This window comes from Mus musculus, chromosome 6 (genome assembly GCF_000001635.26).
Source record: "Mus musculus strain C57BL/6J chromosome 6, GRCm38.p6 C57BL/6J".
Lineage (NCBI taxonomy): Eukaryota > Metazoa > Chordata > Mammalia > Rodentia > Muridae > Mus > Mus musculus.
Genome location: NC_000072.6, coordinates 85,045,094 through 85,071,537, shown reverse-complemented (window position 1 = coordinate 85,071,537; position 26,444 = coordinate 85,045,094). Strand labels below are relative to the sequence as shown.

The 26,444-nt window shown below is 41.4% G+C and overlaps 1 protein-coding gene across 5 annotated transcripts in view; it reads left to right on the top strand.

The window, feature by feature from the left end:
* The first annotated feature begins 1,279 nt into the window (after nt 1-1,279).
* Nucleotides 1,280-26,444, top strand: part of Exoc6b (exocyst complex component 6B) — a 451,773-nt gene continuing 426,608 nt past the window's right edge. For 2 of the 5 annotated variants that reach the window (XM_017321822.2, XM_011241500.2), the window contains exon 1: nt 1,280-2,242. In XM_017321822.2, the coding sequence (XP_017177311.1) occupies nt 2,133-2,242 (110 nt within the window). In that variant the 5' untranslated portion in view covers nt 1,280-2,132. The remainder of the gene's footprint in view (nt 2,243-26,444) is intronic. The other 3 variants (XM_006506729.3, XM_006506728.3, NM_177077.2) reach the window with 3 other exon arrangements.

Sequence of the window (26,444 nt, the reverse complement as noted above, 5' to 3'; positions counted from 1 at the left end):
GCCACTTGGGCTGACAATGTTCCCTTTAAGAGCCATAAACTACCTAATAAAAAAAAATCCAGTACTCGATACAAGAAGCCACCTTTTGAATTGTTGGTCAGGGTAGCCCAAGAGATTCCTGAAACAATACAGGCTATTGCCATTGCCCCTGGTTGCCAGAGGTTGAGGCTAAGTCTCTATTGCTGAAGACACTGTGCAGTTTGAACATAGGACCTAGAGCTGGATCTGCCCTGAAAACCTCTTCCCTGAGGACTAACTTTCATAGAACTAGAAGGTGCTATTCCAAGTACTAGTAGAGGGAGACAACCAACAGTCCTAAGAACTACAGCAACTACCAGCATAGTCAGAGATCCCCAAAGGCACAATAATGGCCATCATACTTTGGTTGTAACCAGAAGATGTCTAATTGCATTTAAAGCCCACTTGGCATGGGGGAAATCATTCCTGGTATTGGAAGCCTAGTAAACTAGCTGGGGCTAGTGTGGTTATGGATCTTAGAGGGGAACCTACTACTGCTACTGTAGTAAACCAGTATAATTGCTAATAGCATTCTAAATAACCTTATAACCACAGTTTAGGTGTGGCTCCCAACCTCACCAAAGAAGTTTCTTGCAACAGACAGTGACCATTCCAGAAAACCACAAACAGTCAGAATACAGAGAAGAACGACCATGGAGTTCTCAGTCCCAATGGTTACATCTACAACACAACTCCTGCACCCAAGACTCAGGAAACATTTCTGAAGAGAGGGTCAGAAAGATTTCAAAGCCAGAGGATCAGGAAATGTGCTGTGAGATTGTGTTTCCTAAAAACTACAGGGAAGATTCACCTATGAACTACAGGCAAGTAAAGGAGAGAGAGAGAGAGAAAGAGAGTCTTTCTCTATGGGAGCCCTCTATGCTGGTTATCCAATGCCAAGTGGCCAGCCTTGAAATCACATATATGCAACACTGAACAACTCAGTAGCTTGTAACTGTATATTTATGTGTAGACACACATCCACATCTTCACACACAATTAGAGAAGAGAAGGCCAGGATTTTGGGGTGGGAGGTGAGGGGTGCATAGGTAGACTGGAAGGAAGAAAAAGGAATGTAGAAAAACGATGTAATTTTATTTTAATAATAAAAAAAGGCCAAATGTGGTGGTAGATGTCTTTAAATACAGAACTTTGGAGGGCTGAGGCAGGTAGGTATCTGTGAGTTCAGGGCCAATCTTATCTACATAATGAATTTCAATTCTATCTAGGACTACATAATGGGACCTTTTCTCAAGAGAAAAAAAGAAAAGAAAAGAAAGCTGGTTGTGGTGGGTCTTGCTCATAGGAAATGATTAAGAGGTGGAGGCAGAAACAGCCAGTACTGAAAACATACATTCAAGTTACATTATACAAACTGAACATATTTAGGTATATATTTATATGCATATATGCATACAATAACAGTGAATAGAGGGGCCATGAATTTGAAGAGGAGTGGGGAAGGGGTATGTAGGAGGCTTTGAAGGGAGGAAAGGGAAAGGAGAAATCTTATAATTATATTATAATCTAAAAAAAAAAAAAAAAGAAGAAGAAGAAGTGGAAACAGGATGATCATGAGTGCAAGGCCAGCCTGGGCTTCATATTAGGGGCTGGAGAGAAGACTCAGCTGATAAACACTGAACACTGTGGTTCTTCCCTGCACCTACTAGTGACATCACAACCATCTGTAACTCCAGTCCCAGGTGATCTGACACCTTCTGCTGATTTCCTTGGGTACCATGCATACATGTAGTGCACAGATATACATACAAGCAAAATACACATAAACGATTTTAAAAAAATGTGCTGGGTTAGTACCACTGCCTGATTTGATGTCACTGTATACATGTGTCGTAAAGCTCTGCATCTATATCAAAGTAGAGGCAATTTGCGCAGATTCAGTGTGTGTGAATGGGCAGAATCCAGTTCAGCCTGACCCAGAGAACTACGAATCCCAGTGGGCTGCGCGCGACGCTCGCGGCCCGGCTGACGCCAGGGGGCGTGGCATCCGAGGGCGGGGTCGCGCTGCGGGGTGCTGGCCCAGCGGCCGCAGATCCTGGGCAGAGGGATCGTGGGGTACTCGCTGAGAGAGGGCCGCGCGGCAGCGCCCTGCGATGGAGCGGGCGAAGATGGCGGAGGAGAGCCTGGAGACGGCGGCGGAGCACGAGCGGATCCTGAGGGAGATCGAGAGCACAGACACGGCCTGCATCGGGCCCACGCTCAGGTACTGGGGCGGGGCCGGGTCGGCTGGAGCAGGCGGAGCGCGGCGGCTGGCTGTGGGGAGAGTCGCGGGTGTCCCGCGTCCTGGGCGAGGCCCTGCTGGGGAGCTACTCTGAGGAGAAAGGGTGAGGCGCGGCTCTACTGGGCCGCCGCTCCCTTTGGTTAGCTGCTCTTCAGTCAGGAGCAAGCGCCGGCTCTGCGCGCTGTGGAACTGCCCATCACAGGTCCTCCGAGAGCGTCCCGGTTTTCTCGGTCCTGGAGGAAGTGTCCTCCCACCTTCCCTCGCCTGAGAGCCCAGTTCGTGAGGACGACCCAGTCCAGGTGTAGTCTCAGGACCTTGCCACTACCTGGACATGCTCTGTGCTCCCTCCCCTGACACCTTCTCCGAGAGCTTCCACCTGCATTGCCCGTGGAGATGTCAGGACGTACCCGGCCTTTCTCGGCTTACTTACCTTGCACTTGTTACACAGAGCGTGAGGCATTGTGTGAGTTAATGTGCAAACACATCTATGGAAGCCGTTGAGCAATCCTACCGCTGGGGTACAGTTACCGTTCCCTCTGTATCAGACGAGATGCCTGGAAGAGGAGTGACTTATCCAAGGTCGCAGAGGAAGGGAAATGGGTTTCTTGTTCCCAGCTCAGACACTGCACTGAACACCCTGCCTTTCCGTCTTTTTAATTTTTTTGTGGTGTTGTGGATGGAACACAATGTCTTGCAGTGTGCCAGGCAAGCCCTCTTCAGCTGAACTGTGCACAGCCCACAGATTCTTCGCTACTTTTGTTCTGCCTTAGTTGCGGATTGCCATCTGCTGTACTTCCTGTTGAAAATTATTCAGCAAGCCCAATTTTGAACACCCCCCCCCTCAGTTTCCTGGTGTCCTAGAACTAGTTCCTTCCAATCCTTTCCTGTAGTACTTTCTGGTCTCTGTTCAGTACATGAGTTGAAAATCATCTTTACCCCTCCTTGTACAATATATATCAATGCGCCTCCCTCCATAGAGCATCACTAATCAGTGTTGGCATTTTCATGGGGAGAGTTGTCCCTGTCACGAGTGACCAAGACTGGGACTTTTACTTTTAGCTTCACTTGCACAGCATTCTTCTCCAGGCTCCATTTTTGGTGCCAAGCAAGTTTTCTCAGTGTCATTCCTGGAAATAACTGTCCTTAATAGTTTGTCTTTCCTCCCCTCTGCCCACCCCCACAACCCAGAGCCTTGGAATGCCACACAATGCTCTTCCACTGAATTGAACCCCATCTTTCCCCCTGCCCCAGGTGATTTTTAACTCCCGTTTCTTATTGTGCCAGTTCTTTCACAGAGTTGATTCCTTTTCCTCTGAATCAACATCATGACCATGATCTTGGTCGTGCTCCTCTCCTTTACTGTTTTCTTGTGGGAAAGGCCAGTGATTTACATTTCGTCGTAGTCCTTTCTAAAAGCCCAGTTGTCACTCACTAATATTCTCCTACATATGTTATTAGTGGCTATTACTATTTGGCTTTCAGTAACTAAAGTGATAGTAGAGTGACTGAAAATGTTATGTTAAGAAATTTGTCTGTTAAGTTGAGGGTTTAGAATCACCAGAATTTTAGGAAGAATTTCTTATCAGGACATGCTGTCTTGAGTTGCTTGTGGTTTCTGATTGCTGTTGTTTTATGTAATAAATAACTTTAATTTAGATTACTGTGATTTAGTGTGTTAACCCTCAGTGAAATAGTAGTACATTTTGTCTTTTATTTCTAGCATGGATATGTAGTTTCCCTTATTCCAGGCTGTCTTCATACTTGCTCTCTAGCTGAGGGTACCCTTGAACTTCTGATCTTCATCATACTTCCTAAGAGCTGGGATTATAGTTTAGCCTCATCAAGCTTAGTTTTATCACAGTCATGCTAGTGACTGAACAGGCTCGCTGCTGCCTGTCAGGTGAGCATTCGACCAACTGAGCTCTATGTCCAGCACCAGTAGTGTGTATTTGTATAAACTGAATTTTGCTGTTTAATTTTCTTGGCTTTAGTAATACATTGTAACTTAATCATGTTGGTATCTTGGCTTTAGTAATATATACATTATAATTTAAACATGTTACCTATTCTCCCCCAATTTTTTTCATTATTGTAACTGAATTCTTTTTCTTCTGGTTCTGTGTGTGTGAATTATGAAGTCTTTTACTTTATGAGGACATTGTTAGTAACAATAAAAAAGGTGCAGGAACTATTACATGACCCTATTAGGTCTAGTTGCTTTCTCTGGCTATAGTATTAGAAGTTTTGTATTAGGGCTGGAGAGATGGCTTAGTGGTTAAGAGCACAGACTGTTCTTCCTAAGGTCCTGAGTTCAAAGCCCAGCAACCACATGGCGGCTTACAACCATCTGTAATGAGATCTGACGTCCTCTGCTGGTGCATCTGAAGACAGCTACAGTGTTCTTAGATATAATAATAAATAAATCTTAAAAAAAGATGTGGATTAAACTTTTTTAACATTCATATGTGTATGTACATATGTATGTATGTGTTTGTGTACACACACATGCTGATGCCATAGCACACTCTGAAGGTCAGAGGAAACTTGCAGGGTATGTTCTTTTCTTCTATCATGTAAATTCTGAGGATTGATCTCAGGTTGCTAGGCTCTATAACAAGTGCCTTTCTTTACCTGCTGAACCAGAGACCTGCTGTTTCTGGCTCAAGGATTTGTGTTATTTATTTATTTATTTGTTTTTTGTTTTGTTTTTGTTTTTTGTTTTTTTTTTTGAGACAGGGTTTCTCTATTATGTAGCTCTCTGTTTGTCCTAGAACTTAGCAAATAGATCAGGCTGGCCTTGAAACTCATGGAGATCTGCCTGCCTCTACCTCTCCAGCTTCGATTAAAGGCACGCACCACAACCGTACATGGCTGAGAACTTCTTTTGAGGCTATGGCATAGAGACACAACCACAGTTAAACCCTTGGCTAAAGAGAGTCCTCCGCTCATGGAGGTTATCCTCAGTGCAGCTTGGGAAGGTTGCTTCTTGAGCAATGAAGAAGGAAGGGAACACCTGCCTAGCTAGCCATGTCAGCCCCGTCAGCCATAGTGATCAGTGGGGTTACAGATGTCACAAGCAGATTACCCTCACATCCCAAGTACTATTCATTCTGGTTTGAAATCAGTTATGAATATGAACAACAGCCTATATTTTCATTTTTCAAATTCCATGTCTGTATTTCTACTCTTTTAAAAATTATTTTATGTATGTTAGTGTTTTGCCTGCATGTATATCTGTTTGAGGGTGGCAAATCCCTTGGAACAGGTCCTGCAGATAGTTGTGAGCTGCTGTGTGGATACTAGGAATTGAACCTGGGTCCTCTGGAAGAGTAGGTAGTGCTCTCAAACGCTAAGCCATCTCTCCATCTTTTATACATCACATTTAACTAATAGTAGTCATTTCCTTATTTTGATTGATGGGTCAGAGCAATTAGCATTCACTCTAATTGTATCTAAATTTTTGTTTTTAAATTTTTAACTTGAATACTGACATATATTGCCATTTAAAAAGTATTTTTATAGCTGGGTGTGGAGGTTCATGCCTGCAATCTCAGCACTTAGGTGGTGGAGGCAGGAAGATTGGGAGCTCAGGGTCATGGTTGCCTACACAGCAAGTTTAAAACTAGCCAGGGGGATTTGAAATCCCATCTGAAAAAAGTAGCTTTGTTGAGCTATAATTCGTATAACATGATTTACATATTGTTTAGAACATGTGACTGAATGACGTGCAGTATATTCACAGAGTTGAGCAACAATGACCATAGTCTAATTTAGAACCGTTTTATCTTTTCCCAGAGAAACACATTCTGTAAGTCACTTTTCATTGTTTCCTCTCCTCCATGCCGTTCTTACTTCCCTCTTACTTTTTTTTGTTGTTGTTCAGGGGTGTCTTTGAACTTGTTATATGTAGTCTAGGATGACTTTGAATTCCAGACTCTTTTGCCTCCATCTCCTAAGTGCTGGGCTTACAGGGAGGCGTGCATCACCACACCCAGCTTCTTTCTTGCTTTCTCTATGAGTCTGGCTATTTTAGACATGTGGACATTTTGTGTAAACAGACTTATACAAGAATTATTATTTTTTGTTACTATGGTAATGTTCTCAAGGCTCATCCGTGCAGGTGCATATCTGTACTTCATTTCTTTCCATTGCTGAATAATACTCCATTTTACGGACATACTTTATGTCCATAAAATTTTATTTGATCATTAAATTGGTGCATATTTTGATCATTTCCATTTTGTAGTTGTTGTGAACAGTGACCTATGTTTTGTTTTCTGTGTGGACATATGTTTTCATTTCTGGAGATCAGAGCAAGCAAGCAGTTGGGGTCATTGTTTAGCTTCCCCAAGGCAGCTGCAGAGTGTTCCAAATGTCTAGTGGTATAAGGTCGATTTGGCCATCTGCTTGACTGATAGCCCTTTTGCTGAAGGCAATGAGAGCAAGGGAGGGTCTAGCAGCTGCCAATTAGGAAATCAGATTGCCCCATTCTCCAAGATTTTCACTTATTTATACAAAAATAGATATCAGAAGGATGTTTCATTTTTATCTTTGAGACAAGGTCTTTGGTAGCCTAGACTGGCCTTAAAATTGCCATATATTTGAGACTGCCCTTGAATTCCGGATATATTGCTGCCTCTAACTCCCTTGAGTAGGGACCAAAAGAATCTATCATTAATACTAATAATGAATTTTAGCAAGTTGGTAGTGTTTAACAGTTTGTAGCATCTGGCCAGACAAAGGAGGTCCTGTTATAAATTTTAATGTGAAAAAAATATATGAAAGTCTTTTAGTAGATTCCAATAAAGTCTGTCCTTGGTAGTCATTGAAGGGAAAGACATCATTCATTATAGATTATTTATTTTTATAACAGTAACCTCTTTAGTAATATTTTATATTTTAGTTATGATTGAAATCATTATTGTTGTGTGTGTATGGTATTTGTGGGGGTGCCTGCGTGCCATGGAGCCCTGTGGAATCAGGGTCATTGTGTGTGTGATGTGTATGGGGGTGCATCCACGCTATGGCGCTTGGGTGGAGATCGGGGGCAGCTTTATGGAATTCATTCTCCTTCCAATTCCGATATTGGGCTCAGGCCCTCAGGCTTTCAGCAAGTGCTCTTATACCCCCAAGACCATCTTGCTCATCTTTTTTAAAAAATATTTTAAAAATTACACTTTATCTATTTATTTTTGGGAGTGTGCCATAGTGTGTGGGCATATGAAGATCAGAGGACAACTTGTGTGAGTCCGTTCTCTTTTTCTACCAAGGGGATCCCAAGGATTGAACTCTAGTGTGTGGGAAGTGTCTTTGAAACCCACTGAATCATCTCACTGAGTCTAAGAATTTTATTTTATTTAATTTTTTAATTTTATGTGTATGTCTATGTACTATGTGTTTGTTCAGTGCCTGTGGAGGCCAGGAGAGGATGTTGAATCAGAGAGAGAGAGAGAGAGAGAGACAGAGAGAGAGACAGAGACAGAGACAGACCGAGAGACAGCCACAGAGAGAGACACTGGGTCTTCTTTTGAACCTCAAAGCTCGCCCTCTCCAACAAGTTCACCTCTTCCATCAAGGTCACACCTCCTAATCCGTCTAAACACATCATCAACTGGGGACTAAGCGTGCAGATACATGAGCCTATGGTTGGGGAACATTCTCATTCAAACCACCACAACCAAAAGTAATAGGTTACTTCCTTAGTACAGCATGTGTTCAGTCTCCATGGTTTCTAGTCTAGATGAATGTATGTACTCTGTGTGTGTGCGCGCTTATTGCTAAGAAGTGAATATCACTATGTTTAGGTTATATATTTTTCTGTCCCACCTCTACTGTACTGCCCAGGTAAAGTACAGGAATACCTGAGTGCTACAGCCACTGAGAGGCAGAGCTAGCTCTCCTGCTTTTTGAGTTAGCTGTCCCACCTTCTCAGGTGAGGAGTGGGCCAGTTTTTCTCAGTCCTTGGATGTCACCATGGCCCCAGGCAGCAGCCCATATCAGGGACATCCTCATGGCCATCACTTTGATGGTAATATGGCCATGAATATTGACATAGACCCTTGCTGCCGCAGGGCCATGGACCCAGACATAGATTGCTCTTAGAGGCAGCATGGGTCTGACAATCACTATGGCCTCAGGTGGCAGCAAAGGCTACTTACATCAGGCTGTTCCTCACTACTCTCATGTCTCCAGTTCCTCCTCTCTTCATAGTGCACAAGCCACTCTGCTTCTCTTTCTCTCCCATTTCTTCATCACATACTTGCTTATGGTAGTGGCACCTGTGCTGCCACCTATGCATCAACAATGACATCTTCTTTTGAAAGGTTAAATAAATGTTTGTCCAACCCAAAGATTCCAAAGGAGATAAACCCCTGGTCAAAGTTAGACAGAGCTTGGAAAAACTGTAATTCAACATAGAGTTGTCCAGTCTCATGGTTGAACAACCATAACAAACAACTAGAGAGATTAGCAAAAGGTCAGTGATGAGAAGCAAACAGAGCAGGACATGGTGAGTCAGGTGTGGGTCTCCAACTCTGCAGGTACTGCTCAACTGCCTGGGCTAGGATGCAGCTCTGGGAGTCACAGCAACTCACACAGTAGTCAGTGTTCTCAAAGGAGTAGGCATGGGCCCACTGGCACTTGTATTTATTAAGGGATCTATTGGTGGACAGAGTAACTCACCATTTCCTAAGGAGCAAGAACAGCAGTGCCTCTTCATAGTGCTTGGCTTTTCTTCCTTTCCCATCTCTTTACCATCTGTTTGCCTGCTTCTTTCCTTCCCGTTGCTCCACCACCTACTTGTTTGCTTACATTCTCCTAGCTCAGCAAAGCTCATTTGTTTTGTATGTAACTCTGGGTTTCTTGTACTCAGGTGCTCTACCACCACCCTATCTACTACACTCTTTCTATTGAAGATGAGTTGAATTGTTTTTTTTTTTCCTGAAAGTTGGAGTTGATGGAGAAAAGAGTTTAATGCAAATAGTATAAATAAGAGAAAGAGAGAGAGAGACAGAGAGAGAGAGAGAGAGAGAGAAAGAGAGAGAGAGAGTGTGTGTGTGTGTGTGTTAAGGAAAGGGCAGTTGTACACTCCTAAGGGTGGGTAAAGACTTCTCAAGATAATGGTTCAGGTCAGCTTTCCATCCAGAAAAGACCATTTTTATGCAGCAAGGAGTTGCCAAGTGTTTGTTGCATTCTAGGGAAAGAATATCCTTTTAAGTAAGGGCTTTATTTTGTTTGAACTTTTAAGTCAGTTTTAAAGTATAAGTATCTATATGTGTGACTAGTACTGAATCAGATAGTTGGCTTTTTCTTTTTAGTAGTTATATGAAGAAATACTTGACATCACTAATCATCAGAGAGATGAAATTGAAACTGCTATGAGATATCACATCATTACCTCATACCTATTCAGATGATCATTATGAAAAAGACAAAAGAAACACAGCTTGGTGATGCACGCCTTAATCCCAGTGTTTGGGAGGTAGAAGCAGAAGAACCAGGAGTTCAGGAGGAGCCTGCACTGTATAAGACCACGATTAAAAACAGAAAAAAAAAAGACAATGTAAGTGTTGGTAAAGATCGAATGAAAATCGCTATAGACTGCTAGTGGAACTGTGCCTTGGTCCAGCCATTATGGAAAACAGTGTGGAGAGTCCTCAAAAAGTTAAAAGTAGAACCAGTATGATTCACCAATAGATGAAGGAAACATGGTGTTTACAAGCATGCATGTATATACACAGTAAAAGGCCACACATACTTAAAGAAAGGATTTAATCTGGAAGACATTTTATTAAGTGAAATAAGCCTTCTGGGGGATTCCCCCAACCTCCTATTTCCTGAGGTTGCCTGTTTACATTCTTTCTGCTGGCCCTCAGGGCCTCAGTCCTTTTCCCTCACTCAATACCAGATCAGGTTCCCCCTTACCTCCCTCCCTTCCCACCCCATCTCCTTTCCCTTCCATGTCCCTCCCTCCCCACTTGTGATTGCTTTCTTCTCTCTCCCAAGTGGGACTGAGGTGTCCTCACTCCAGTACTTCAGCTTGCTGAGCTTTTTGAGTTCTGTGGACTGTATCTTGGGTATTCTGTACTTTTTTTTTTTTTCTAATATCCACTTATCAGTGAGTACATACCATGCATGTCCTTTTGGGTCTGAGTTACCTCACTCAGGATGATATTTTCTAGTTCCATCCATTTGCTTGTAAAACTCAGGATGTCCTCCTTTTAATAGCTAAGTAGTATTACATTGTGTAAATGAACCACATTTTCAGTATCCATTCTTCAGTTGTGGGGCATCTAGGTTGTTTCCAGCTTTTGGCTATCACAAATAAGGCCGCTAGTGGAACACATTCCCCTGTGGCATGGTGGGGCATCTTTTGGGTATTCAGAAGAGTGATATAGCTGGGTCTTCTGGTAGACCTATTTCCAATTTTCTGAGGAACCTCCAGATTGATTTCTAGAGTGGTTGTACCAGTTTGCAATCCCACCAGTAATGGAGGAATGTTCCTCTTTCTCCACATCCTCTCCAACATGTGTTGTCACCTGAGGTTTTGATTTTAGCCATTCTGATTGGTCTCAGAGTCGTTTTGATTTGCATTTCTCTGACCACTAAGGACTTTGAACATTTCTTTAGGTGCTTCTCAGCCATTTGAAATTTCTCAGTTGTGAAGTCTTTGTTTAGTTCTATACCCCATTTTTTGATTGGGTTGTTTGGTTTTTTGGTGATTAACTTCTTGAGTTCTTTATCTATTTTGGATATTAGCCCTTTATTGGATGTGGGGTTAGTGAAGATTTTTTTCCCAATCTGTAGGTTGCTGATTTGTCTTATCAACTATGTCCTTTGCTTTACAGAAGCTTTCCTGTTTCTTGAGGTCCCATTTATCAATTGTTGATCTTAGAGCGTGAGCCATTGGAGTTCTGTTTAGGAATTTTCCCCTGTGCCAATGAGTTCAAAGCTCTTTCCCACTTTCTCTTCTAATAGATTCAGTGTACCTGGTTTTATGCTGAAGTTCTTGATCCACTTGGACTTGAGCTTTGTACAAGGTGACAATATGGGTCTATTTTCATTCTTCTATATACAGACAGTCAGTTAGACCAGCACCATTTATTGAAGGTGCTTTCTTTTTTTCATTGTGTATTTTTGGCGTCTTTGTCAAAGATCAAGTGACCATAAGTTTGTGGTTTTATTTCTGGGTCTTCAATTCTATTCCATTGATCAACATGTCTGTCTCTGTACCAATACCATGCAGTTTTTAATCACTATTGCTCTGTAGTAAAGCTTGAGGTCAGGGATGGTGATTCCCCCAGCTATTCTTTTATTGGTAAGAATTGTTTTCACTAGAGACCTGGGAGATGAGAGACTCCTAGGACTCAAAGAGAGGGACTTTAGATAAAAAGCCTGACAGTAGGGAGAGGGAACCTATAGAGTCCATCTCCAGCAGGAAGATAGGACATCAAGTGAGGGATGGAGTTGCCATCCCAAAGTCAAATCTCTGACCCATAATTGTTCCTGTCTGAAAGAATTACAGGGATGAAAGTGGAGAGGATCCTGAGGAAAAGAAGGTCCAGCGACAGGCCCAAAGTGGGATCCAGCTCAAGGGGAGGTCCCAAGGCCTGACACTATTACTGAAGCCATGGAGCGCTCACAAAAAGGGATCTATCATGACTGCCCTCAGAAAGACCCAACAAGCAGCTGAAAGAGTCAGATGCAGATATTTGCATCCAATCAATGGACAGAAGCAACTGACCTTTGTTGTTGAATTAGGAAAGGCTGAAAGAAGCTGAGGAGAAGGGTGATCCTGTAGGAGGACCAGAAGTCTTAATTAATCTGGACCCCTGAGATCTTTCAAATACTGGACCACCAAACAGACAGCATACACCAGTTGATATGAGGCCCCTAACACATGTATAATAGAGAACTTCCAGGTCTGTTCATTCAGAGATGATGCACCTAACCCTCAAGAGACTGGAGGCCCCAGGCAGTTTAGAGGTCAGATAGGGTGAGGGATGGGGGCATCCACATGGAGATGGGGTCGGGTGGGGAGGGGAGGCGGTGTGGGATGTTGTACAGTCAGAGGGTGGATGTGGGGGCCGGGGAATGGAATATGGAGTGTAAAAAAATAAATTAAAAATAATAAAAAAGGACAAAGTGTGTGTGTGTGTATATATAAATATATATTCTTTATATATATAAAAGAAATAAGCCTAGAACATAAGGACAAATACTGCATGAGAAATAACTCATAATACAGTGTAAAAAAGTTGAACTCAGAGACCAGCTGGAGTAGTGGTTGTTAGAGGCTGCCTATAGGGAGAAGGAGATGCTGGTTGCAGGCTACAAGTTTCAGTTAGGCTGAGTATGTTCAAGAGGTGTATTATGTAACATGGTTACTATAAGCAATAATATAGCTCTTTAGAATGGTCCAGTGATTGATGCACTACCATAGGCTTTTCTACAAACTACCTCTAACAAAACTAGGCTGTAATAGAACTGAGTGGAAAACCCTTTGCAATAGAATTGTTTACTTTCATACCAAGAAGGTTGAGAAAGCACAATGATCTGCTTGTGATGTTACCTGACAGTAAACTGAGTCCTGGAAGCTCAGTTTCTCTGCTGCTCAAATTATTTTTAGGTTATAAATATTTATTGATAGGAGAAGAGAAATTTGTCAGGATATTTGAGGCAGAGTCTTAGAAGGTTTTCCTTTGTGACAGGCTACTGGAAATTTTCTTGACTGTCAAGGACAACCATGTGTGGAAGTGGTGTCTGACATAATAACTCTTACAAGTGTCAGTGAAGAGCTGGCTGAAGGTGTAGCTCACTTGATAAAAGTTTTCATCTAACATGCATAATGCCTGGATTTCAGTTTCCAGCATCACATAAAACCATACATGGTGATGTATTCCTGCGAGTCCAGCACTCTGGAGTTGGGGGAAGGAGAATCAGAACTTTAAGGTCATCCTTCTCTACTTTTGAGACCATGCCTTAAAACAAACAAGTAAAAGGTATAAGTAAAAGTCAAGGGAGCCTGTAAAATCCCTTTTGGATACCTGAGTAGATTCGATTCTGTGCCTCAAAGAGGCACACCACTGCCTTGTGGCTCTGAAAGAGCTGTGTTAGACTTTGTCTCTTGTAGTGTTCTTGTAGCCAGACCTATTAAATGAAAAATTAAAAGTCCTTCAGAAACATTGAAGAGAATCTATAGGAAATTCTCATGCTAGTTTGATTTTCTTATATACTAAAATCAGACATCAAAACAATAGCATGTATTTGATGTACAGCCAGAGGAACTTAACCCAGGGCCTCTAGCATCCCAGACAAGTGATCTGTCTTGCCTGTCTTGTCACTGAGTTATAGTCCCAGGTTCAATTTTAAGTTTGGCAGCTTTGAACAGTTGTGCAGATTGTATAGTGCACAGCTGTACCATCTCTAAGGTCATGATATTTATAGTTTATATAGTGTAGATTTATATTCTGACTAGGACAGTTAAGCACAGTCAAGGATCTTCAAGAGGGTTAAGGGCAAGAGGGTAAGTGTAGACTCTGTTTTTATGTTCAAGTATTTAAACAAGTAAGCGAGGCATGACAGCAGTCAGAGGTAGAGACCATTCTGGGCAGCATGAGAACTTGTTCAAAAAAGAAACATAAGAAAACAAATGGGCAGAAATAAATAAAAACCAAAAACAACTACAACATAGACTATAAAGGAGGGCTGAGGAAATATCTCAGTGATGGATCACTTGCCTGGGACACAAGTTCACACTAAAATGCACATTCATAGACTGGCCAATTTTTTCCTTCAGTTTTTGGAAAGAACCTTACCTTGTACATGCTAGATAAGCACTTAGCTTTATTCCCAGACTAGAGAACTTTATTTTATAGATTGATATTATTTTTATTTTATGTGTATGAGTGGTTTGCCTTCATGTGTGTTCAGAGTGAAGTGTTCAAAGGCCAGAAGAGGGCATTGGAACCTCTGGAACTGGAGTAATAGTTTTAGCCCCTATGTTGGTGCTGGGATCCAAACCAGGGTCTTCTGGAAGAGCACTACATACTTCTAGCCTCTGAGCCACCTCTCCAGCCTCCAAAAAAGGATTTTAAAATTGAGTTTCTGTGTTTAGAGTGCTTAGTTTGTTCACAGGTTAGCAACTCCAAAGCCTTAGAAATGAGAAATGATGTCTTTGCTATCTTGAGATGACCATGCTTGGATGCAGTTAATAGTTCCATTGTATATTGAATAATCCTCACTTTTTTTGTAAGAGATTTGCATATTGCTCTCTGATTCTATCATTGTGTAGTCAGCTGGGATTTCAAGTTTGTTTGTTATCGCTCAGAGTTTTCTGCAAGTTGCCCCGAGTAGCACCAAGCTTTAGATAAATAACTTGTACTATTTGGAGATATTTTTATAACTGTGTTGAGAATTTTATTTGATCTTTTTGAGTCACACTAAGGTGGGGCTGCTATTTTATTTATGATATTTTAAGTATATTTCTCTTAACTGTTACCAGCAAACAGGACAGTATCTAGACTTAGTTTTCATTTATTTCCCACTAACAATACCAAGGCCCTTTCCCTGTACTATGCAGTGGATCCATCTGTATGCTGATCTAGGCTTTTTGTGTGCCTCTAGCCATTTTGCCAGGGAACTCACCAGATTTTGAGTTTATTTGTTTATCTTAAAACTGTTTTTTTAAAAGCTCTATCTATCTATCTATCTATCTATCTATCTATCTATCTATCTATCACATACCACCTGTAGAGCTGAGTATGTTTATGTATTTCTAGGGTTCAAAACATGTTATATTTTGTACATACTCTACCAACTGAGCTGCATGCCCAGCTAGTATAAAAGTATTTAAAACAATCACTTTGAGGGCTGAGAGTGGAGCTATATGCTTTCTTTTCTCCCTTCCCACTCCCCTTCCAATCCCTCTTGTGTCCCATGTTTTTCTCTATTTCAAATCCAAACCTCTTAAAAATGTTGTTATGCATATATGTACATTTATAGTAATATAACTTTCTCAGCTCATTTAGTGTTGTTTGTATGTATATGATTTTTGGATTGGCGTTTTGCTTTGCATAGCCAGTAAGAGGGTTCATTGTGAGGAAGAATATTTTTCTGTTTTCAACATTTCTTAGTTGTCCTTAGTTCTTTGTTTAGGGGTAAGGTCCCATGAAACTTCCCTCTTCCAAATTATTATATGGTGGTGTATTTGTTCAGTTGTTTTCCTTTTTTTTTTTTTAAAGAAAAAGATTGTTTTTTTTAAATAAGTGTTTAAAATACAGTTTATTTTATATTCATTCTGATATTAGAATATATTTAATACAGCTAGGAGTGGAGCTCATGTCTATAATTTCAACATAACCTTAATGCTTAAAATAAGTTAGTGAAGAATACATCTCAAGGGCTAGGGAGATGTCTTAATTGGTAAAGGGCACCTTGAGGATGGAGTTTAGATCTCTAGCACCCACAAAAAAGGTGGCTGTAATCCCAGCACTTGGGAAGTGAAGCTGTAAGATCACAGGAGCTTACTGGCTGTCCAGCTTAGTTAAATCAGTGAGCTCCAGTTTCAGCGAGAGAGTCTTACTTAAGATATAGGTTGGAGAGCAATTGAGGAAGAAATCTTATGTTGACATCTGATCTCTATGCACACCTTCACACACACACACACACACACACACACACACACACACACACACACACACACACACATTGCTGTTTACCATTGAGTGAAGTCAGGGCAGGGAAATAGGGCAGGAACCTGGAGGTAGGAGCTGATACAGAGGCCACAGAGAGATGCTGCTTACGGGACTGCTTCCCAGGTTTGTTCAGCCTGCTTTCTTATAGAACCCAGAACCACCATCCCAGGGATGGAACCACCTACAATGCACTGGGCCCTCCCCCATCTATCACTAATTAAGAATATACCTTTGATAGACCTTTTTTTATAGACAGATTTTATGGAGGCACTTTTTCAACTTAAGTTTCCTCCTTTCAGGTAACTGTAGTTTGTGTGTCAAGTTGACAGAAGACTAGGCAGTACAGATGTACATATATTGTTGTCAGCTTTTGTTTCCCAGTCGCAGAGACCTTTGTGTTAGTCCAGATTCCATTTACTCCTCTTCTTTTGGTTAGATAGAGGGAAAGTGTATGGTAAACGAGTCATAATGTTAGTTTCTTTACTCCTATGCTTGTCAATAATTTCCATAATGTACCATTTAATACCAGGAAAAACTAAGGCACTTAATGCATTTTGTGTATCAAAAATAAAAGGATGCTTAATTCCAAGTAATGTTATTTCTATACTGGCTTTTTAAAGCATTTAAAGAACTATTTGCTTATTATGTATATGTATTTGAATGTATGTACGCGCATCACATGTGTGTAGAGGCAGAATAGAGGGTATTGGACTCCTAGAACTAGAGTTATAGGTGGATGTAAATGCTAGGAACTGAACCCAGATCCTTTTGAAGAGCAGAAAGTGAATTTAACCATTGAGCCATTTCTCCAGTCACTCTATTACCTTTAAAAACTTATGTGTATGAGTGTTTTGTCTTCCGTGTGTCTGGTGCTTACAGAAGCCAAGAATAGGGAGTCAGATCCCCTGGACCTGGAGATGCAGATAGTGACTTTCTATGTGGCTTCTGGGAATCAAACAAGGGTGTTCTGCAGGAGTGGCAAGTGCTCTTAACTGCTGAGCAGTGGTAGTTGAGCAGTTGAGTTCTTCCCACTTCAATACTCATTTGCTTTAAAAACGGAATGGTTATTCTACTGAACTATGAACTGGGTCAGATGTTAAATCACAGAGGCTAGAGTCACCACAACTGAGCCATATGTTTTCTAGAGAGACCAACATGAATAAAAATATTTACAAAACCAGTAGTTTGTTTAATTCATGTCTACATGAGCTGAATATCCCATGGTATAGCTTTTCATCCATCTTCAGTGTTACTTTTTTTAATCCTACGTCCGATCCCAGTAGAAACAAATGACCACAGAAAAGACGATGATCAAACTAATGTTACTTCCTATATTTCTTGTATTTTGTGAATAGTTTTGTTCTTTGAAAAAGAGAACATCGGACAGTAGAGAAACTTACATACACATCAATCACTTTTCATTGTACTGCTAAGGATGTTCCTAATAAACTATGCTTTCCTAATTCTGTCTTTATAGTCTTTGAGACTAACAGTAACATTAGACACACTGGGTATTTAAGAAATGTCATGAACCAAAATGTAAGTGTAAGCACTGTTAAAGAGAGTAAAAGTAAATATAACCATTTTGTGACCTTCACATTTATTATCTAGATAATAGCAAGCATAAAACAATGAGGAATAATTTTGTGTAACTTCACAGCAAATAAAAATTATGCCCAAATTTTACAAGTCTGAAGCTTTATCATGAGCTCATGTTTACTTTGCCCAAAGTAAGACTGAAATAAGCATGGCATAAATTGGAGTAATTTTTATTGTTTTTTAAAAAACCTGTTTTTATTTATTAATTTTTTTTGTATGTATGGTTGAGTATGTGTGTGAGGTATGTGCTGGTGCATTTGGGGGTGAGAAGAGGTCAGATAGTCTGGAGCTGGAATTACAGGTGGTTGTGAGCTGCCTGTTGGGACTGCTGGAAATGGAACCCAGGTCCTCTAGAAAAACGCAGGTGCTCAATGCCAAGATATCTCTCCACTTAAATAAGAAAGCTAAACTCCAATGTTGACAATAAATTAAGACTAGACATTTTTTTTTGTTTGTTTGTTTGTTTTGTTTTTTCGAGACAGGGTTTTTCTGTAGCCCTGGCTGTCCTGGAACTCACTTTGTAGACCAGGCTGGCCTTGAATTCAGAAATCCGCCTGCTTCTGCCTCCCAAGTGCTGGGATTAAAGGCATGCGCCACCGTACCCGGCAAGACTAGACTTTTAAATTTTACATTTACTTCATTTATTTAGTATGTGAGAGAGAGAGAGTGCGTGAGAGCGAGTGAGCGAGTGAGAGAGAGAGGTAGGTATGTGTGTGTGAGAGAGAGGGGAGAGAGAGAGAGAGAGAGAGAGAGAGAGAGAGAGAGAGAGAGACTGAGAATACATGTATGTTATGGCATATATGTGGAGGTCAGAGGACAGTTTGTGGGAGTCAGCTTTCTCCTGTCATCTGGGCTCCAGGGATCAAGTCTAGGTTATTGGGTGACAAGTGTCTTTATATACTGAGCCATTTCACTGGCCCAGAACTTGAGTATTTTAATCACTGGTTGTCTTAGTTTCTTTTCTGTTGCTTTGAAGAGATACCATGACCAAGGTAACTTATAAAAGAAAGCATTTAATTGGAGGCTTGCTTACGGTTTCAGAGGGTTAATCCATGACCATGACTCTGGCATCTCCAATGTCTTGGGGTCTTTAGTGCAATCCAGGATTCACCTTCTCAGTTTTATGTGTTGGCTTCTCTGGGCCTAAATGCATGGATTCCCTTGTCACATGCCACCTTGACTTTACTGGTTTTTCATAACTAAAGAGGAAGGTTCCACAAGTCCTTTACTGCTGTATTCTTCTGGACCCTAAAGCCAGAAACACTTATGTTGCCAATTACTGCTGTATATTTGGGATGGAATATGGCCACCTCCTTGAATTTCATTTTCATAACCTTTGATCTCTTGATGCTTTCCTTTGTTGAATAAGCTTTCCTTTGTTTTTGGAGTAGATTCCCTAGGGATTTTCTTTTCACAAGTTGAATGATTAGCTAGGTGGGGTCTTGCTTGAGAGTACCATATTCTTCATTCCATTTCTCCTTATTTCTTTTAGCATAAATCTAGGTTCAGACATTACATTCCCTGGTGTTCTCTTTTTTCCCTCCTCAAATTGTGCATTTTGTATTTCTTCTTGCCTTGCTTGTACTTTTTCATTCTAGATCTCCATGAAGAGTGATCACTAATAACTACATGACACAGTCAATACTAGGTTCTCTTGAAATCTCTGCCTATGTATGGTATTATAGGTCCAAAACTTTTCAATTTAGCCTCAGGCAGATTCTTAGGACCAGGGCCCAAAGCAGTCTCATTCTTTGCCAAAACATCAAAAGAATCATCTCTAGCCCAGTTGCCTAATATTATTTCCCTCTGAAACCTCTTGAGCTGGATCTCCATAGTTCATATTGCTCTCAGTGTTAGTGTCTTCCAAGCTCTTACAGTATTCTTACAGCCCCACTTAAACATTCATCCACTTCGCTAATGCAGAGTTCCCGAGTCAGCTTTACTCTAACAAGCAGCATGACCAGGTCTGTCACAGCAATACCTCACTCCCAGTACCAACTTTACAACTTTGCTATTGTAAAGAGACGCCATGATGAAGACAACTTGTTTACAGTTCAGAGTATGAGTCCATGACCATTATGACATGGGACATGCATCAGGCAGGCAGGCATGTCTGTGGAGAATAGCTAAGAGTTAACATTTGCAAGTTTGTAGGGGCGAGGAGGGAGGGAGGTAGGGAGGAAGGGAGAGAGAGAGTGAGAGAGACAGAGACAGAGAGAGAGACAGAGACAGAGAGACAGGGAGATACAGAAAGATGCACACACACATTTGAGAGCGCATGCACACACACACACACACACACACACACAGGAGGGGGGCTGTCCTGGGTTTCTGAAATCTTAGTTCACTATGGGTTTTGCTTTTTTAAGCCCTTGAAATATGTGACTCAGGGCCATTTTCTGGAAACCCAGAGTTAGACCTGGCCAAAAAGTCCATCAACCTGGCCAGTTAATTAAAGCTTGCTTTAAAATTTGCTTTAAATTGTGGCAGTGGTCTTATTCTCAATCAGTGGGATAACAAAGTGTGTCATTGGAGGTGGACTTTAAGATTTCAGAAAGCCAGGACGAGTTCTAATCAGGGGCAAGCATGAACCCTGACACGTATTTCCTGCTTTTATACCTCCTGCCCACATGTGATCAGGCACATCCAGTGGAGTTGGGTCAAACAGACTTGTTTAGGGGAGTGAAACCTGTGGCTTGCTATCTTTTGTAAACAGTAGCCAGCATTTCAGGAAGTCTTTTCTTTTTTTTCTTTTTTTCTTTTTTTTCCGAGACAGGGTTTCTCTGTATAGCGCTGGCTATCATGGAACTCACTTTGTAGACCAGGCTGACCTTGAACTCAGAAATCCACCTGCCTCTGCCTCCCAAGTGCTGGGATTAAAGGCTTGCGCCACCACGCCCGGCTAGGAAGTCTTTTCTTAGGCAAGGTGCTTACACGTTAGAAGCAGTTTTGTTTCATGGCTCTCTCAGGCACAGTAATTAAAATTTAAAATGTAGCTTCATTTCTTACAGCCTCCTCCAACAAGGCCATCTTTCCTAATCTTTCCCAAAATGGTTACAATAACTAGGGACCCAGCATTCAAATATATGAGCCTATGGGGGCCCATTTTCATTTAAACCACTACATTAATCAAAATAGTCTTGGGACCCAAATTGCTCAATATCATAATTAAGAGACAACAAAAATAGGTTCCAGAGACTCTTGGAGAAAAGAAGTGTATGTAAAGTGATCACAGCTTACTTTTTCTCATTACCATTTTAAAATATTTGATGCCTTGGCTTTCTGTAAACCATAATACATTTCATTATTCCTGTTGGGGCCTGCTCCTTTTAATTGTAGCCATTTTGTATTCAGTTTCCATTTTGCTCATAAGGTGAAATTAAATTCAGGTTCTCAGACTTCACTTTCCAGAAGTGATTACCTACAGGTGACACTGAAGCATGTTACTAATAAGCCAAAAAGTTACGGCTTTGTACTCCCATATCTCAATGTACTGGCACACTTCAGTTCACTACCTGCACACTCCTTCTCTTATGTCGTCTAGGACCAGTTAGCTCGAAGGAGAGCTGGCAATACCACCTAGTAAGCTAAAATGTTGTATTGCTCCCCTCTCTGCCTCTTAAACTTGGTTTTTCCTATAAAAAGCCTGCCCCTAAGAGCTTTAATTTGTTTTTTTACCTAGTTCTTCAGCCGTTTCCAACTTGTACCTTTCTTTTTATATAAAGTCCAAATTCTAGATAATTTCTTTCATAGACTCTTACATTTTCTTAAAACCAACCAAACCTTTATTTTGCATACCCCCCTCTCCCTCTCGCTCGCTCTTCTCCTTCCTAAGTGGTAGACTTGGGAAGTCAGAGATTTGTTTCATGTTGGTTTTCTCCTTCCACCTTTATGCAAGTTACAGGGAATCAAACTGAGGAGGCGAGGTTTTGTGGCAAACACCTTTACCTGTTGAGCCTCCTTGCTAGCCCTCTTCTGTGTTTTCATTATTCTTTTTCCCCACACTGAACTAAGAAAATAGAGTTCTTCCTCTTTTGTGAAGAACGGGAGAAAAGACCTTTCTTTTTAGAGGGTGGGTTTGGGGATGTTTGCAGATGGAGTAGGGAAGGGTGCTTTACACACACACCTTTTCTCTGCCTCGGCAGTAACTGTTCTTGTTGAGAAACTAGGTGTATGCCAAGGCTGCTTGGTTACTATTGGCAAGGGTAAGCCAGAGAAAATGATGGGGTTGTCCCAGTTGCTTACTGGTCTCAGGCATTGGGATCCAGTATGGTGTTTTCCAGGACAAGCTCTCTTTTCAATTCCGTTTCTAGAGTGCCCTTCATTGAGAGGCCCCCTCAGGAGCTTAATGCCCTCTGGAGTTCACCTCTCTAGAAGCACTTCATATACTTATTATTTGTTTGCGTGTTTGTTTTTAAGATTTCCTGAGGTCTGTATTTGAACCTAACGTGTAGGCCAGGCTGCCTGGGCTCAGATCCTTTTCTCTCAGCCTGTTCAGTTCTGCAGTTAGGATCCAATACCACCAGTGTCCACCTCTGAAAAGTGCACCAGCTTGAGATATATCTGCTCAGCATTAACTTTGACTTACTGGGAAGTACTTTGTGGTGTACCTGTAAACCTCTAGGTAAATTCTCTTCTTATTCATGGGTGATCCCCCGAGGCTGAGTGAAATTGGTGAGGTTGAAGACTGAGTCAGTAGAGTTGAGAGGAGATGCCCAGGAGAGCTTTTCCTCCAAACTGTGATTACCTTTTGAGGCAGAGTGCCAGGGAGAGGGCATGTGTGCTGGTAGTGTACTGAGACTTACTGGGTAGGAAGATGGTTTTTCCCTTTTACTTCCAAAACTGCTGGTGGAACCAGAAACCTAGCCACCATACCCTAACCTAGAGTTTTCTTCCTTTAATCCATCTCTAGACTCAGTATTTTGTGTAAATCCTATCTCTGTATTTCTTTATAATGTAACTCAGAATCATTCTCAATGATAGAAAATTTTGTGCCGTAGACCTTTGCCTTTCTGCCAGGGTTGAGAAGCGCTGATATTCCCACGCTAGGCTAGTGAGTTCTCCGGGAAAGTACATGGATTTTATACTTAATGCTGGCCCCTGTTCTTGCTTCACATTTCATCTCCTTTTCTCCTTTCACCTTTAGTGCATAATCCTGGTACTTCAAGTTCTCGATGAGATGCAGCTCTTTCCTAAATGTTTTACTTCTCACTAGAAACTCTCAATCAGCTGTGGTGCTGCCACCTGTGATCCTAAAACTCCATGCTGGTTACATTCTGTTACTGCGATTTCCTGTTCTGTGTATTCCTTCATGTTTCTTTCCATAGGCTATGAATTCCTTGTTTCTAGTGCCTACTATATACAGTGAGTGAGTCAAAGTAGCTACCCAGTGTCTGTCTGCTCACTTACCAAGTGAGCCCTCAAATTACTCATCTGCTTTTGATTAGGACGGGGGTCGGGGGAGTCTTTCCGACTGAGGTAGTGACTGGGAGAGATACTTGGCAGGGCAAAATTAATACTGATTCTGATAACCAAGTAACTTTGGACAAATTTTTTAACCCCATTACATCAGTTTCTTTGGTTGTAGGTTAGAATAGTATAACTATTTTGTGAGTCTAGCATGCAGCACATAAGTATACATTATATGACTTATGTTTCATGTTTTGTTGTGACTCACCGTGCCATAGAGTTTATGAACCACAAGCTTTGGAGAGAGCAGGTGAAGCTCAGCAGAAGTGGATACAAGTGAAACAAGAGGAAAAACGGGAAGAGTGACAGTGACAAGTAAACTACTTAGGGTGCTGCTGCTACCATGTCATTTGTGATACTATAATAGCTGGTTTATGATTTAATCTTCAGAATAAAGCTGAAGTAAGCTTCAGTTAGCACATCCAGAGCCAACCATGCCTTTTGACTTTGGTGTTGTCATTATTTTGTGATACTGGTTACTTGTGACTTGATCTTGGTTCTTCAGCTAAGAAATTGTAGAACTTGGATTTGCATCAAGATTTTTCTCTCTGCTGTTGTTAAATGATGAAACTTGACTTGTAATTTGCCTTAAAAGAACTACTAGTTTATACCTAGTAAGAGTGTTCAATGCTGTCAGATACACTGAGAAGGTTCTCTTAAAGATCACTGGATTATTTCCATTTCCAGAGATAGACTGCTACCTCCATGGCCATGTAGAATTTGGTTACACTCACCCACTCTGTGCCAGGCCTTTGGCATTAACTCTAATTCTGCAGTCTAGACTGAAATGTTGAGGTATGCATCTGGGGATATTATTTGGGTTCTAAATTTCAGGGAAGTCAAGATTATAGGACAAAAATTACAGGGTTTGTTGCTGAATTATACCTCATGTTATTTTTTTTTTTTCTGTATTCACTGTCTTCAATGTTTATTGTGGTGAGACTGGATTTGATGGTTTACACTCAGATTTACAGTATACTCAAAGGATTAAGACAATGACTTCATCAGAGATTGTGTATCCACTAGGTATTGAAGAGAAGGGATCCTTTGGGCACTGGCGCCTTCCCACTTGTGTTTATTCTCATGGTATTACTATGCTAATTGGTATTTATGTAGTTCTTGATTTTAAATTTATTTTTAATAGACTTATTTTAAATTCAGAACATTTGACTTATATTGTTTTCATTTTTAGCATATATATATGGTCTGTTGGGTGTGGTGACATGCACCTGTAATCCCAGCATTTGAGAAGCTGAAGAGGAGGATTGAAAATTTTACTCTAGCCTAGAATATGTAAAAAGTTCAGGCATACCTGTTCTATATGTGGTGAGAATGAATATCATCAAACAAAACAACAACCCAATCAACCAAACAAACACCACCTAGAGAGGTTATAATATCATATTCATAGCCATATGATCCTACTAATACACTCTTAATTTCTACACTCTTGTTTTAATGAGCAGCTTTATTTACTTATTTAAGACTTTTTATTGATTCTTTGTGAGTTTTACATCATACACCATTGTTTCACTCATCTCCCTGTCCCTTCATATTTTTCTTCTGCTCCTGCAACCTCCCCGCCTCCCAGAGAGCCCCGCCACCACCAAATTCAAAACAAAACAAAGCTTAGAAAATATCTCATTGTAGAAGCTGCAGTATGTCACAGTATCTCCCACAATATACACTTTTGTCCACACATCCCCACTTGCAAATGTTCATTGCAATAAATGACTGCTCTGTCTCAAGGCCTCTAGCCTTAGCTACATCAGCCCTGGTTCCTCACAAGGACTCCTCTCAATCATCCTGTTGCTGCCCTGTGTCCTGGAAATCCCGAAGCTTTGAATCATCAGGACCAGCCCTTTCACACACTCCAGGATTGAATATATGAGGTAGATTTTGGGGTAGGCCAACTCAAAGCTCTGAATCTCGGCCTGGGTGACCTGTATAGTGGGGATAACCTTGAACTCTTGATCTTGTGGGCTCTTGTGCATACACACACACACACACACACACACACACACACACACACACACTTATTTTGTGTTGATCTTGTTTAAACAAGTGTATAACACCACATACTTGGTATTCTGCCTTAAAAATTATTTATTTATTTATTTATTTATTTATTTTTACGTCTAGTTGTTATCCCCCTCCCAGTCCATCCTCTGCTCTCTAACTGTTTCTCATCCCATTCCTCCTCCCTGGTCTCCAAGAGGACATCCTCACCTCATCCCTAGCCCCACCAGACTTCCCCACTCCCTGGGGCCTCAAGTCTCTGAGGGTTAGGTGAGTCTTCTCTTACTGAGGCCAGACCAGGCAGTCCTCTGCTGTATAAGTGTTGGGGGGCCTCATATCAGCTGGTGTGTGCTGCCTGGTTGGTGGCTCAGTGTCTGAGAGATCTCAGGGGTCCAGGTTAATTGAGACTGCTGTTCTAACTATGGGGTCACCCTCCTCCTCAGCTTCTTCTAGTCTTTCCCTAATTCAACCACAGGAGTCATCAGCTTTTGTCTATTGGTTGGGTGCAAATATCTGCATCTGACTCTTTCAGCTGCCTGTTGGGACTCTCGGAGGGCAGCCATGTTAGGCTCCTGTCCGTAATAGTGTCCGTGCAGCTTCCCCTTGTGCTAGATCCCACTTTGGGCTGGTCACTGGATCTCCTTTCCCTCAGTCTTTTCTCCATTTTTGTCCCTGTACTTCTTTTAGACAGGAACAATTCTGGTCAGAGTTTTTGACTGTGGAATGACAACCCCATCCCTCCACTAGATGTCCTGTTTTTCTATTGGAGGTGAACTTTACAAGGTCTCTCTCCCTACTGTTGGACATTTCATCTAAGGTCCCTCCCTTTGAGTCCTGAGCATCTCTCACCTCCCAGGTCTCTGGTACATTCTAGAGGGTTCCCCCCACCCCAATGCCTGTTTCCATTCTTTCTGTGGCCTTCAGGGCTTCCCCCCCCAAATATCTGATCATGTTCCCTTTTACCCTCCCTGACTCCTCTTCCACCCTGGGTTCACCCCCTGCCCCCAATACACCTGATTGCTTTCTTCTCCTTCCTAAGTGGGACTGAGGTATCCTCACTTGGGCCCTTCAGTTTAATTTGGGTATTGTGTTATATTTTTCATTTTTTACCATTTAAAAAATCATTTTGTCTCTGTTGTTGAAAATATTTAATCTCAATCAGGGATTTCTACCCTGCCTTTGATCATTTAGTTCCCAGATGAAAGACACAAAACCGTTGTATTTATGATGAGCCTTTAAAGCACTAGACCTGGGCAGAGATCCACCCTCTAGGCTATTATTAGTATCTGCTTCTCTATCAATAACCCCAAGTTATAATTTGTCCTGTTCTGCCTGGGCCACTCTTCCTCCAATTGGTCATCCCTTATGGCCATGTTTTCATGATTCACTTACCCCATGACGGC